The following is a 12483-nucleotide window of genomic DNA, read 5'->3' as shown; positions in this document are numbered from 1 at the left end:
GCGAGGGAAGGGTTAAACCTGCCGCTAAGCAGGGCAGGATGGGGTCACGGCTTGGCTGGGGGACTGTGCTGGGAAAGCCCAGGAGCAGGGGGGGCAGCAGAGGCCGCTGTTGGTGTGTAACCCCTGTACACCGCAGCTGTCCCACCCCAGAGGTGGCCGCATCTCAGCGCCGGGCGAGGGGTCCCTGTATAACGAGCCGCCGGCACCGTGCCTCTCCGGTACCTGGGGTGACAGAGGAGTCAAACGGCCTGGATCAGATTCGTTATCACGAGTCACTAACGAGGGAGGACTGGGAACAGGAAAAGGCCCCTCTCCCCGCCGCCTCCGAGTTCATCTGCCCCTCCCTCCAGCACATGCTACAGTGTTACGCTGCCCCCTGCTGGTCCGGCCCCCCCAGCAGGGATCCAGGCTCAGCCCCAGCAGCAGAGAGACCCCCCAGACCTCCCATCCCTGCTGCCCTGTGGGGGGTGAGTGGCCGGGCGCTGGGACCAGGGGATCCAGATCGGCTCATGGAGGTTTCTTGTTTGTGTCCCTCGGCAGGAAAAGGAGCCGCACCGAGACCCAGCAGGTAGGAACCCCGGGTCCTCTCCCTCCTGATCGACCTCCCTGGGTCACAGGACTCCTGGGTTCTCTCCTCGGCTCAGGGAGGGGAGTGGGGTCTAGTGGTTAGAGCCGGGAGGTGGCGGGGGGGGGTGTGACCAGAAGTCCTGGGTTCTGTATCTGCCTCTGGGAGGGGAGTGGGGTCTAGTGGTTAGGGCGGGGCGGGGTGGGGTCTGGTGGCTGGGGCAAGGGGGGCTCAGGGAACTGGGTTCAGTGCGAGGCAGCCTGGGGGGCTCTCTGGATGTGTTGAGGAATCTCCCCACGGGTGGGGGGATATGACGTTTACAAGGGGATTTTCTCTTTTAGCACCTGCCCTATGGGGGCATTAAAGGCATCAGCTCAGCAAGACCCCGTCTGTGAGTAACACACCCAAGGGGGTACCAGGGTGGGGCAGGACCCTGGGGAGGGGAGGGTTTTGTGGGGGCTCCACCCATATGGGGCAGGGTCTGATTTACAGCTGCTGCTGGGCGGGACTAAGGAGGGGGTCCCAGAGGTAGCCGGTGTCAGCTGAGAGTGTTGGACTCCCAGGAGCTCCCCAGGGCCACCCTCCCTTCCCGCTCTAGTTCCCCGTCCACTCCGGGCTCCCAGCCCCCTGCTCTAACCACTAGTCTAGACCCCACTCTCCTCCTGAGCCAGGGCGAGAACCCAGGCCTTCTGACTCCCAGCCCCCCGCCCCCGCTGTAACCCCCTCGACATCTTTGTGACTCAGTTTTCCTCCTGTCACTCGGGGCTAATGACCATGGCCCATGCTGTGGGTTGGGGGGAGAGGGTGGCTATGCCGGTCTCTGAACCCCCTGGCTGGGTGGGGGGGGTCGGAGCTGGGTGTGGGGTCCTGCTCTGGGCTGTCTGGGGGTGCAGCTCAGCGGGTGTCTCTGTTCCGCAGACGCCTCTATCGACGAGGGGAAAGAGCCACAGACCCTGGTAAGTGTCCCCTGTTCCCCCATGGGGCCTGACCCCCAACCTTGCCCCACATGGGCCCCAGCAGCCCCCTCCCGGCCCCCCCCCACATACACCTTTCCTGGCACACTCAGTGGTTTGGGGTGGGGGTTGGGCCGCTGGGAGGGGGGTGGCCTTACGGGATCGCCGGGGGGTGTGTGTGTGTGTCTGTGTGTGTGTGTACCCTGTGCTCTGTGTGTCCAGGAGCCCGACCCCGGCGCTGACGGAGTCACCTACGCCGAGCTGGACGGCCAGGCACTGCAGGCCAAGCGGGGGGCTCTGGCCCCAGCCCCCGAGCCCGCCCAGCCCAGCATGTACGCCACGATCAACGTGAGCCAGGGGGCCCTGCAGTGAGAGCCCCCCGCAGCCATGGGGCGCCGGCCCCCAGGGGACAACAGACTCACCCCCCTGCAGCACCTGCCCCGAGAACTCTGCTTCTAGGGAAGATTTAGGGGGGACCCTGCCCTCTCCCTGCTGCTGCCCCATCCCACTGAGCTGCTGTCCCCCTGCCCCACCCAGACCCACGTGTGAGGGGCAAGTGTGGGGGGCTCAGCACTGGGAGGGGGAGGGGACACATTGAGACAGATTTTCTGTTATTTTGCATCCTGTTAATTTCCAGATTTGTAATAAACACAGAACCACAAACCAGCCCAACCTGGGCACCCCACAGCCCCCCTGTGCCGGGAATGTGTGTAACACCTGGGGGAGATGGGAGGGCGCGGGGGCTGGTTATACAGGGACCCCTCGCCCCGCGCTGGGTTGCAGCCCCTCTGGGGAAGGGAGTCAATTGGCCAGGACGCCGGGGTTCGCGGCCTGACTCTGGACAAAGCTGCGGAGGGGTTAGATGCCTGTGACCAATTGGCGCCGGGTGTTTACATCCCCTCCATGGGGTCGTCCCTTCCCCACTCTGCTGGGGGATCCATCGCTGTGAGCCAGGGTGGGGATAAAGGGGAAGCGATCCCTGGGGTTGTCTGTATGAGAGATTGGGGGGCATCCCCCTGTGACCCCGATGTTCCCCTCCTCAGGACCCTGGGCCAGATAACGTGGGCACATGGAGAGCCCCACAGCTAATCCCCCCCCCTTGGGACTTCCCCGCAAGGGCCCCTGGGGTGACGTGGGAATCACCACTTGCGGGGAGCAGTGCGGCTGCTAGGACGCAGAGCTGGGCAGTTCTGCAGGGGGTCGGGGGGGGGGCTGTTTTCCACTGAACGAGGCTTTGCTGCCATTCAGCCGTATTCGGAGGATAAAGTCCCCTCAGCTCCCCCATACTGGCCCCTGCATGAGATGCTCCCCCCCACCCCGAGATTCTGGCCCCTGCATGAGATGCCCCCCACTCCTGAGATCCTGTGCCCTTCAGCCTCTGGACCCACAGATCGGCCTGGAGCGACGCGACTGACCCATGACCGCCTGCCCCTGGGCGCTCCGACATCGTCTGTCTCCCTGTTGCCTCAGTTTCCCTTAACTCCTGCTTACAGAGCCCCCCTGATCCTGCTAGTCCCTGCCCGGGGGCCAGATCAGAGCTGACACCCCCGAGAGGGGAGAGACCCCGTGCCCCCTTCCCCCACCCCCTTGAGCCAGCCAGTCCCTGCCATGCGGTCTTCGCCCGGAGGCTGTTGTGAAACCCAGACTGTGGGTGGTGGGAGGCCCCAGGAAAAAATTTTCCTGTTGAGACACCGAGCCGGGCACTTCCTCCCCAGAGCCAGTCGCACCGTGCGTCACTCCCCAGGTGCCGCTTGCTCCTCTGGGGCCCCAGCGCCATGGGCCCCTCTCCTGCCCTGCTCCTCGCTCTAGGTGAGTGGGTCCCTGCGCCCCCCTCGGGGCTCTTCTCCCCTTCCCAAGGGGGTGGGACGGGGCTGGCTCAGCCTCCCTGAGTCCTTGGTAGGTCCCCATGGCGAGCGGGGAGCCAGGGAGAGTCCCCTAACCCACACACAGCCTGCCCCCCCACAACCAGCCCCTGTCCTCCCCCCACAACCCCCAACACACACCCTGCCCCCCTCATCCAGCCCCGGTCCTCCCCCCACAGCCTACAACACGCACCCTGCCCCCCAGAACAAGCCCCTGTCCTTCCCCCACAACCCCCAACATACACCCTGCCCCCCCCAAACAGCCCTGGTCCTCCCCCCACAGCCTCCAACACACACCCTGCCCCCCACAACCAGCCCCAGTCCTCCCCCCACAGCCTCCAACACATTCCCTGCCCCCCACAACCAGCCCCGGTCCTCCCCCCACAGCCTCCAACACACACCCTGCCCCCACCACCAGCCCCTGTCCTCCCCACACAGCCCCTTGCTTATCCACACCACAGCTCCCCCCACGCCCACCATCTCCCCTCTCATTCCCACACACAGCCCCCTGCCTAGCCCCACTACCACCCCCCAAACAGCACCTAGAAACTCTTCCTAAGCAAGTTAGGCCAGGACTGGGCTGGGGGGTGGCCGTGTGGTGGGGCTGTGTGTGGGGCTGGGTTTAGCCTGGATCCCAAAATCAAGGTCCCTGGAGGCAGCTTGTGTTAGCTGCCCCCATGGGACAGTGCCTGGGTAGGGCAGACATGGGGGGGCCTGCTGGACTGTCCCTTCCCCCAGCGCTTTGGGAAGTTGGCAGCATGAGACCGGCGGTGGCTCCCCATTGCACAAGCAGTGTCCTGCCCCCGCTTCCCCCCCAACAGCCTAGTCTATGCCCCCAGGTTGGAATCTGCCTCCCAGCGCCGCCTCCCCCCCGCCAGCTGGGCAACTCTTCCCACGGTGGCCCCCATCCCCTCTCCGGCCCACACCCAAAGCCCTGTGGATTGTGGGCTAGGCACAGCAACCCTCAGTCAACAGCCGGACCCCTGATTCCTCAGCTAGTGGGGTGCAAATTCCCCAGCGAGAGCCCTAGCTCGTGCACGGACCCTGGCATCCGGGGCCAAATTCCCAGATTCTGCATCCCCCTCAGGCTGCAGGTGCACAGTGGAGCAAGGGTTAAAACTCTTGCTTTCTCCAGGGAAATAGCTGCCAGCCGCAGCATTTGGTGCATCATCATTAGGGTTCAGGGTTAACACCCATGGTAGCAACCCACATCTGATGCAGGCTGGCTGCAAACTCTAGCCAGCAATGGCTGCGAACTCCCACGGGCTGGCACATGACTCTGGTCCCGATGATGTCGCACGGGGGTGGGTAGGATGTGATCTCACAGTCCCCCCCCCCGCGTCTCCCGTCCCCCGCATCAAACACCCACTTCTCATTACAGGCGTCATCTGGACCCGCCTCCCATTGGCTGCTGCTCGTGAGTCGCCTGCAGAAACCAGCTTTGTCCAGGGAGGGGTGTGGGAGATATGATGAGGGGTGGGACACCCTGTCTCAGAAGAAAGGGGCAACAGGATGGAGGGGTAGATGCGAGGTTAGGGGATGATGGTCAGACAGTGGGCCCCAGGGCAGGGACTGGCTGGCTCAGGGGGGTGGGGAATGGGGCCCGGGGCCTTTCTCCTCTAGGGGGCGCCGGCTCCCACCCGGCCCCAGGGCAGGGACTGGCTGGCTCAGGGGGGTGGGGAATGGGACCCGGGGCCTTTCTTCTCTAGAGGGCACCGGCTCCCATCCGGCCCCAGGGCAGGGACTGGCTGGCGCAGATCAGGGGCGGGGAATGGGGCCCGGGGCCTTTCTCCTCTAGGGGGTGCCGGTTCCCACCTGGCCCCAGGGCAGGGACTGGCTGGCTCAGGGGGGTGGGGAATGGGACCTGTCCCCTCCAGGGGGCGCTGTGCCTCACAGTCTGTGTCCATCCCTCTGCAGAATCCCCCTACTCCAAGCCCTCCATCTCCCTCAGCCCCAGCGGGGAGATCGCGCCGGGGACGGACGTCTCCATCTCCTGCCGCGGGCCCCGGCAGGGCATGCGGTTCAAGGTGTACCGGGCGGGGGTCGCGCGGTGGCACACGGAGCCGGCCGGCTTGACAGCCGAATTCCACATCCCCAACGTCCGGCGGGAGGACGGGGGCACCTACACCTGCAGCTACGAGAGCCTGGGGGAGCCGCCCGTCAGCTCCCCCCGCAGCGACCCCGTGGAGCTGGTGGTAGCAGGTGAGGGGGTGTCTGCTATAGCCTAGTACCAGAACGCAGGAATCCTGGGTCCGTACCTCCCCCACTCTAACCACTAGACCCCACTCCCCTTCCAGAGCTGGGGAGAGAACCCAGGAGTCCGGGCGCCGAGCCCCCCTGCTTTAACTACTGGACCCCACTCCCCTTCCAGAGCTGGGTAGAGAACCAGGAATCCTGGCTCCCAGCCCCCTCTGCTCTAACCCATTTGACCCCACTTCCCATATTACACTTGTGGCGTGATATTTTCAAATGCAACGTGCGCTCATTTGTAACAAGAAGGTTTTCTCGCCGCTTTTAGTCAAATTATTTATTCGGTTTCAGAGTTTTAGGAAAGCCTTGCGAAAACTGTCTTTCAAAAACCGTTCATTTCCTTTCCGAATGTTGTCAAACTGGTTTTAATTAAGGAGACACACGTTGGATTTCAAAAACGTATGAAACCGTTCATGTAAAACGTATTTCTTTTTTTCATTGCAAAATATATCGCTTGCGAACATACAATTTTTAAAATTATTTTATTTCCCTATTTTATTCCAGATTAATGGACACGGGTGTTAGGATATAGATATTCAGGCCGATACTTTCAGAATTTAGGTGTATTTTTTATCACTTAGCTAGGTATAGATATAAAACAAAGAATCAAAATCACTGTCTGCCTGTGTATGGACCGTCTCTCACTAGGACCGCCTGAGGCCTGGATCTTGGGCTGAGGCCTCTGGCTAGGCAGCAGGGGCAGCCATAAGCCGGGAAGCGAGCGGTCACCTCCTCACGTCCCAAACCCGTCACGCTGAAATAAGGTGCCACTGGGCTGTCGGGAAGACGAGCCTGCCCTGATAGTGCCCGTCAGCACCAGATAAAGACGGTTAAAGAAAACTTTAAAAGAACCGGAGGACTTGGGGCACCTTAGAGACTAACCAATTTAGTGGAGCGTAACCTTTCGTGAGCTACAGCTCACTTCATTGGATGCAACTGTAGCCCACGAAAGCTTATGCTCTAATAAATTGGTTAGTCTCTGAGGTGCCCCAAGTCCTTGGTTCCTTGTGCGGATACAGACTAACAGGGCTGCAGTTCTGAAACCTGTTAGTTTGCCAGCATCCTGTCTGGCCAGAAATCACTTCTCAATGGCTGGGGTTATGAAATCCCCTTTCCTGTACTGTTTTATCTTCATGGCCCCCGCTTTCCTATTAGAAAAGGAGGACTTGTGGCACCTTAGAGACTAACCAATTTATTTGAGCATGAGCTTTCGTGAGCTACAGCTCACTTCATCAGATACATAAAGTGAAAAATACAGTGAGGAGATTTATATACAGACAGACCATGCAAACATGCATCCGATGAAGTGAGCTGTAGCTCACGAAAGCTCATGCTCAAATAAATTGGTTAGTCTCTAAGGTGCCACAAGTCCTCCTTTTCTTTTTGCGAATACAGACTAACACGGCTGTTACCCTGAAACATGCAAAAATGGATGTTTACCATACACATTGGAAGGAGAGTGAGCACTTAAGACGAGCTATTACCAGCAGGAGGGTGGGGTGGGGGGAGAGAAAACCTCTGAAACGCTTTCCTATTGTTCATCTCTCTGGTTCTCTAATGGTTTCTGTCTGCTAGGTAATTAATTTTGCTAGGTGTCAGTTGATTAGGGCCGTGGGATTTAATTGGTTAGAGGACTATGTTACAATGTTAGGATTGGTTAGTTAAATTTCAGTACAAGGCTGGTTAAGGTGCAGCTGAGAATATTACAATATCAACTGGGGTCAAACAGGAAGGGGAAGGAAAATTGGAATCGTGTTTGATGGGGGTCAGGGATGGGAACAGGAAAGGGGGAGCAGGGACACTGGCAAGGCTCTGCGGCGTGGGAGCTGGGGAGGGGGCGCGGGGTAAACGCTCTGCGGCGTGGGAGCCAGGGAGGGGGCGCGGGGTAAACGCTCTGCGGCGTGGGAGCCGGGGAGGGGGCGCGGGGGAACAGACTCTCAGAGAATTGAGATCAGCCCGGCGGGTGTGAACTGTTTCAGAATAAGCTGGCTTGGAAAGTAACCCCAATTAACGTCACGTTGTCTGTGTCTTAGGTGTCCCGTCTGCGAGACAAGACACAGGGAAGTGGGTGGCTTTAGGGGAAGCCTCTCGCCGGGGCCCTCGCTGCCCACACGCAAAGCGCGCAGCTGTGGGGGCCCCAGGAAATACATTTCCTGGTGCCTTGCGCAGCGGCCTGGTGCTCCGGGCCCGGCCTCGCCTCTTCCCCAGGGCCCCCGCCCCTGCTCTGCCCCTCCACCCCCCCCCAGCGCCCCGCTCCACCCCTTCCCCAAAGCCCCACCCTGCTCCACCCGTCCCTGCCTCTTCCTGCCCCCGCCCCTTCCCCAAAGCCCCGCCCCTGCTCCACCCCAGCCCTGCCCCTTCCCCGCCCCTGCTCTGCCCCAGCCCCGCCCCCACTCCCCCCTACCCCAAAGCGCCGTCCTGCTCTGCCTGCCCCTGCCCCTTCCCCGCCCCTGCTCCACCCCCACTCCCCTGAGCGCCGCAGCAGGTCCGGGCCTGCACTCACCGGCGGCTCCCCTGCCGCTCCCCCCCGCAAAGGCCTGGCAGCCCCCCAGAATAGCTAGGGACGGCTCTGCCTCTGTCACGGGGTCCCCGGGCGCTGCTCTGGATCTGCTCCCTACGAAGCCAGGCAGGACTCTGGGGAAGTCGCCTTTCTGTGAGCAGCCTGTCTGCAGGACACACAGCTCACCCGGCTTCCCCCTTCCTGGGTCTGACCTCGGAGCATTCAGCCTCCTCTGCCCCCCCGTGCGCTTCCCACAGCGAGTCCGCTCAGGCGGGGTCCTGGGGAAGCCAGAGGGTCCTGCCCCCCGACTCCGCAGTCAGACGTGACTCTCAGCCAGCCAGTAAAACAGAAGGTTTATTAGACGACAGGGACATGGTCTAACACAGAGCTTGTAGGTGCAGAGAACAGGACCCCTCAGCTGGGTCCATTTTGGGGGGCAGTGAGCCAGACAACCCCGTCTGCCCTTCACTCCATGTCCCCAGCCAGCCCCAAACTGAAACTCTCCCCAGCCCCTCCTCCTCTGGGCTTTGTCCCTTTCCCGGGCCAGGAGGGCACCTGAGTCCTTTGTTCTCCAGCCCTTTAGCTCTCACCTTGCAGGGGGGAAGGGCCCAGGCCATCAGGTGCCAGGAAACAGGGTGTCGGCCCTTCTCTGTGTCCAGACCCCTGCACACACTTGCCCTCTAGGGCTCTGCAACGACGTCGCCCCAAGACGGCAGGTCAGATGGGTTGGGACGAGGCCACAGGGTCCCCGCAAACGTGGGGTCTGATGCCGATTCTCTCTCGTTCCCCGAACCCAGTGCACTTCTCCAAGCCCTCCATCTCCCTCAGCCCCAGCGGGGAGATCGCGCCGGGGACGGACGTCTCCATCTCCTGCCGCGGGCCCCGGCAGGGCATGCGGTTCAAGGTGTACCGGGGGGGGGTCGCGCGGTGGCACACGGAGCCGGCCGGCTTGACGGCCGAATTCCACATCCCCAACGTCCGGCGGGAGGACGGGGGCACCTACACCTGCAGCTACGAGAGCCTGGGGGAGCCGCCCGTCATCTCCCCCCCCAGCGACCCCGTGGAGCTGGTGGTAGCAGGTGAGGGGCCCGGTTCGGCGTCCCCGCTCCCAGCCCCACCCCCAGCCCGACCCTCGCGGGGGGGGGGAGGGGGGAGCTCTGCACCGAGGGGACGCTCAGAGCCAGGCCCTGCCCTGAGCCCGGGGTCCCAGCAGCGTCACTGGGGGGTTCCCAGCTGCTGGAGATTCGGGGCGGAGGGTGGGGGGATCCCTGCCCCCGGGAGAGCTGCAGAGCAGGAGGGGGACGCCCCAGCTCTGGGGATGCACAAGGCAGTCAGGATCCAGGGGATGCCCAGCTGGCACCGTCGCCAGGCACTAAAATCCCCCCTCCTCGGACTCTCCCGCACTGAGAATGACAGTGATGGGCGGGGGGGGGGGGGGGGGGGTTGCTGTTTCTCCCCCTAACCCGCCTCACCCCTGACAGGTGCTGGTTCCGGCCCCACAGGGGGATCCGACCTGACTCAGCCTGGAGCGGCGCCGGCTCCCACCCGCCCGGGTAGCACGCGGCCAGGTACGGGGGTCTCTGGGCTGGCAGATTAAACTGGCTCTCTATAGATTTGGGTGGGGGGAGAGACATTATTGGGGGGGGACGGCCCATCTCTCCCATAGGGAGTTGGGGGGACACAGCCCCCCCCCCAGCATGGTGCATTCACCTCCTGCCCCTGTCCTCCCTCTAGGGGCCCCCCCAAGGCAGGATTATACCCCGTTTGCCATCGTCCGTCTGTCCCTGGCCGTCGGGGTCCTGCTGGCCCTGGTGCTGGTTCTGGCCGAAGCCGCGTACAGCTGGAAGAGGTGAGGACTCGAGACGAGGTGACCTTGCACATGGGGGGCTCCCCTCACTGCTGTGTCCCTGGGGGGGGGGGGGGGGGGGCGGGCGACCTCACTGATCCCCCAGACGGCGCCTTGAAGACCTTTGACCAGAGGGGGTCGCCCTTGAGCCCTGGATAGGGCCATCTCCCCTGGGGAGGCTGGTATCGGGGTCAAACCAGGATCGGGCCCAGCCGGCGCGTGGCTCCCACCCGAGGGAACCAGGAGCCAGACCTGGGCGGGCTCCAGAGACCCAGCGCCAGGCTCCGGAGAGCAAGAGACTGGGATTGAACCCCGGTGTCCTGCGGGGCACCCCAGGCCATGGGGCCAGGCCTCCCACACACCCCCACCCGGAGGGGAGGGGCTGGAATGGGGCGGGGTCTGGTGGGCAACCTGGGGGAGTCGACGGAGGGGGGTGGGGGCAGGCAGGGCCCTGGGGGGTTGGGGTGATGGGGGTGGTGGCTAAAGACCCCGGGTTGCTGAGGAGACTTCTGGGCTTTGTCCCCAGGACCCCCCATCCGCTGACCGCCCCACAGCCCAGCAGGGAGCAGAGCCGGCAGCCCGAGGGACAGACGGAGACGCTTGTGTTGGACCTGCAGCCCCCCCAAATTCCTGCCCGGTCACTGGGGACAGGGACAGCAGGACACGCACACCAGGGGGGACGGGTGGGGGCTATCGGACCCACGGGCCCATCCAGCCTGGTATCCGCACCCCACTCCCCACCCCCACCCCCGCCCCTGCCCCCTCAGATCAGATCCATGGGCCCATCCACACTGGTATCCCCGCCCCACTCCCCACCCCCACCCCCGCCCCCTCAGATCAGATCCATGGGCCCATCCACACCAGTATCCCCGCCCCACTCCCCACCCCCGTCCCCGCCCCCCCAGATCAGATCCATGGGCCCATCCACACTGGTATCCCCGCCCCACTCCCCACCCCCATCCCCGCCCCCCCAGATCAGATCCATGGGTGCATCCACACTGGTATCCCCGCCCCACTCCCCACCCCCGCCCCTGCCCCCGGAGATCAGATCCATAGGGCCATCCACACCGGTATCCCCACGCCACTCCCCACCCCCGTCCCTGCCCCCCCAGATCAGATCCATGAGCCCATCCACACCAGTATCCCGGCCCAACTCCCCACCCCCATCCCTGCCCCTCTAGATCAGATCCATGGGCCCATCCACACCCGTATCCCCGCCCCCCCAGATCAGATCCATGGGCCCATCCAGCCTGGTATCCCCGCCCCACTCCCCACCCCCGCCCCTGCCCCACAAGTCAGACCCACGGGCCCACCTAGCTCCAGTACTTGCCTCCAGCCCAGAGCGGCTGCCCCTGGGGTCTCTCGATGGGAGGGGACGTTAATACCGAGCAGCCTCCATTAAACCCCCTGCTTGGCCGGCCAGCAACAACCCCGCGCCGTCCCTGGACTCTGTCTCTCGCCTCTTCAGCCTCACTAATAAACAGAACTGACGGAGGAGGGAGCACTTCTGCCGGACTCCTGGGTTCTCTCCCCAGCTCTGGAAGAGGAGTGGGGGCTAGTGGTTGGGGGAGGGGCAAGTCAGGACTTCTGGGTTCTATTCCCAGCTCTGGGAGTGGATAAATAGCTCGCCCCTGTGCCTCAGTTTCCCCTTTTCCTGAACCATGGTTTATGTTTTGTAAGTGCCGGGAGCTGAGCCCGGCCCCGCCTGCTCCTCTAGGCAGGCCTGGACTTGGCCCCCCGCCCCGGGGGGGGGGCGGGGGAAAATGATGCAATTTCCAGCCTGCATATGTGATGTAAATCATCACGGGACGGGGAAGTGAGTCTAATCTGTGCTTAGCTGCGAGAGGTCGCCCCTCGCATTGATTCCCAGCTCCTGCAAGCAGAGCAGAAAACCCCCTGAGCCCCCCCGAAATCCGCCACCGGGCCCCGCCGCGCTGGGGGACCATGGGGCCCACGACGCTGTTGTGGCTGGTGGTTCTGCGTTGCTCAGACGTGACCAGGGGTAAGCGCCAGCCCTGCCAGACCTGCGGGGGGGGGGGGGGGGGGGGGGAAGGTGCAGCCCCCAGTGGATGTGCGGTCTCCCTCAAAGAGGGTGCTGGGTGGAGTCCCAGGGAGCCAGGACACCTGGGTTCTATCCCCGGCTCTAGGGGGAGTGGGGTGGGGTCCAGGACGCCGGGGTTCTATCTCCGGCTCTGGAGGGAGTGGGGTCTAGTGGTTACAGCGGGGGTGGGGTGGGGTCCAGGACGCCTGGGTTCTATCCCTGGCTCTGGGGGGAGTGGGGTCTAGTGGGTAGAGCGGGGTTGGGGTGGGGTCCAGGACGCCTGGGTTCTATCCCCGGCTCTGGGAGGGGAGTGGGGTCTAGTGGGTAGAGAGCAGGGGAGGGCTGGGAGCCAGAACTCCTGGGTTCCATCCCCAGCTCTGGAGCAGGTGGGTGGGGCCGATCAGTTCAAGCCTGAACATGTCCCAGGGCCTTGCCTGTAGCTGGCAGCCGGCTTGTGCACTGCTCA

The 12483-nt window shown here is 63.4% G+C and overlaps 3 protein-coding genes across 10 annotated transcripts in view; all 3 read left to right on the top strand.

Moving 5' to 3' along the window:
* Positions 1 to 12483, top strand: part of LOC119564866 (immunoglobulin superfamily member 1) — a 999687-nt gene that overhangs the window by 64739 nt on the left and 922465 nt on the right. The window lies entirely within an intron of this gene.
* Positions 1 to 12483, top strand: part of LOC119564865 (immunoglobulin superfamily member 1) — a 798058-nt gene that overhangs the window by 5860 nt on the left and 779715 nt on the right. The window lies entirely within an intron of this gene.
* Positions 3225 to 11919, top strand: LOC114019223 (proline-rich protein 36). 3 transcript variants are annotated; one of them, XM_043534658.1, is made up of 7 exons: positions 3225 to 3327; positions 4762 to 4797; positions 5298 to 5582; positions 8928 to 9209; positions 9612 to 9698; positions 9865 to 9979; positions 10503 to 11919. In XM_043534658.1, the coding sequence occupies exons 1-7, from the start codon at positions 3294 to 3296 to the stop codon at positions 11155 to 11157; spliced, it is 1494 nt and encodes a 497-aa protein (XP_043390593.1). In that variant the 5' UTR covers positions 3225 to 3293; the 3' UTR covers positions 11158 to 11919. The 3 variants fall into 3 exon arrangements, with proteins under 3 accessions (XP_043390593.1, XP_043390592.1, XP_043390594.1); XM_043534657.1 differs by lacking the exon at positions 3225 to 3327 and having other exon boundaries at positions 3918 to 4797; XM_043534659.1 differs by lacking the exons at positions 3225 to 3327; positions 8928 to 9209 and having other exon boundaries at positions 3918 to 4797.

Source organism: Chelonia mydas, chromosome 23 (assembly GCF_015237465.2).
Source record: "Chelonia mydas isolate rCheMyd1 chromosome 23, rCheMyd1.pri.v2, whole genome shotgun sequence".
NCBI classification, from domain to species: domain Eukaryota; kingdom Metazoa; phylum Chordata; order Testudines; family Cheloniidae; genus Chelonia; species Chelonia mydas.
The sequence above is the reverse complement of the archived record's forward strand: the minus strand, read 5'-3'. Positions and strand labels throughout refer to the sequence as shown.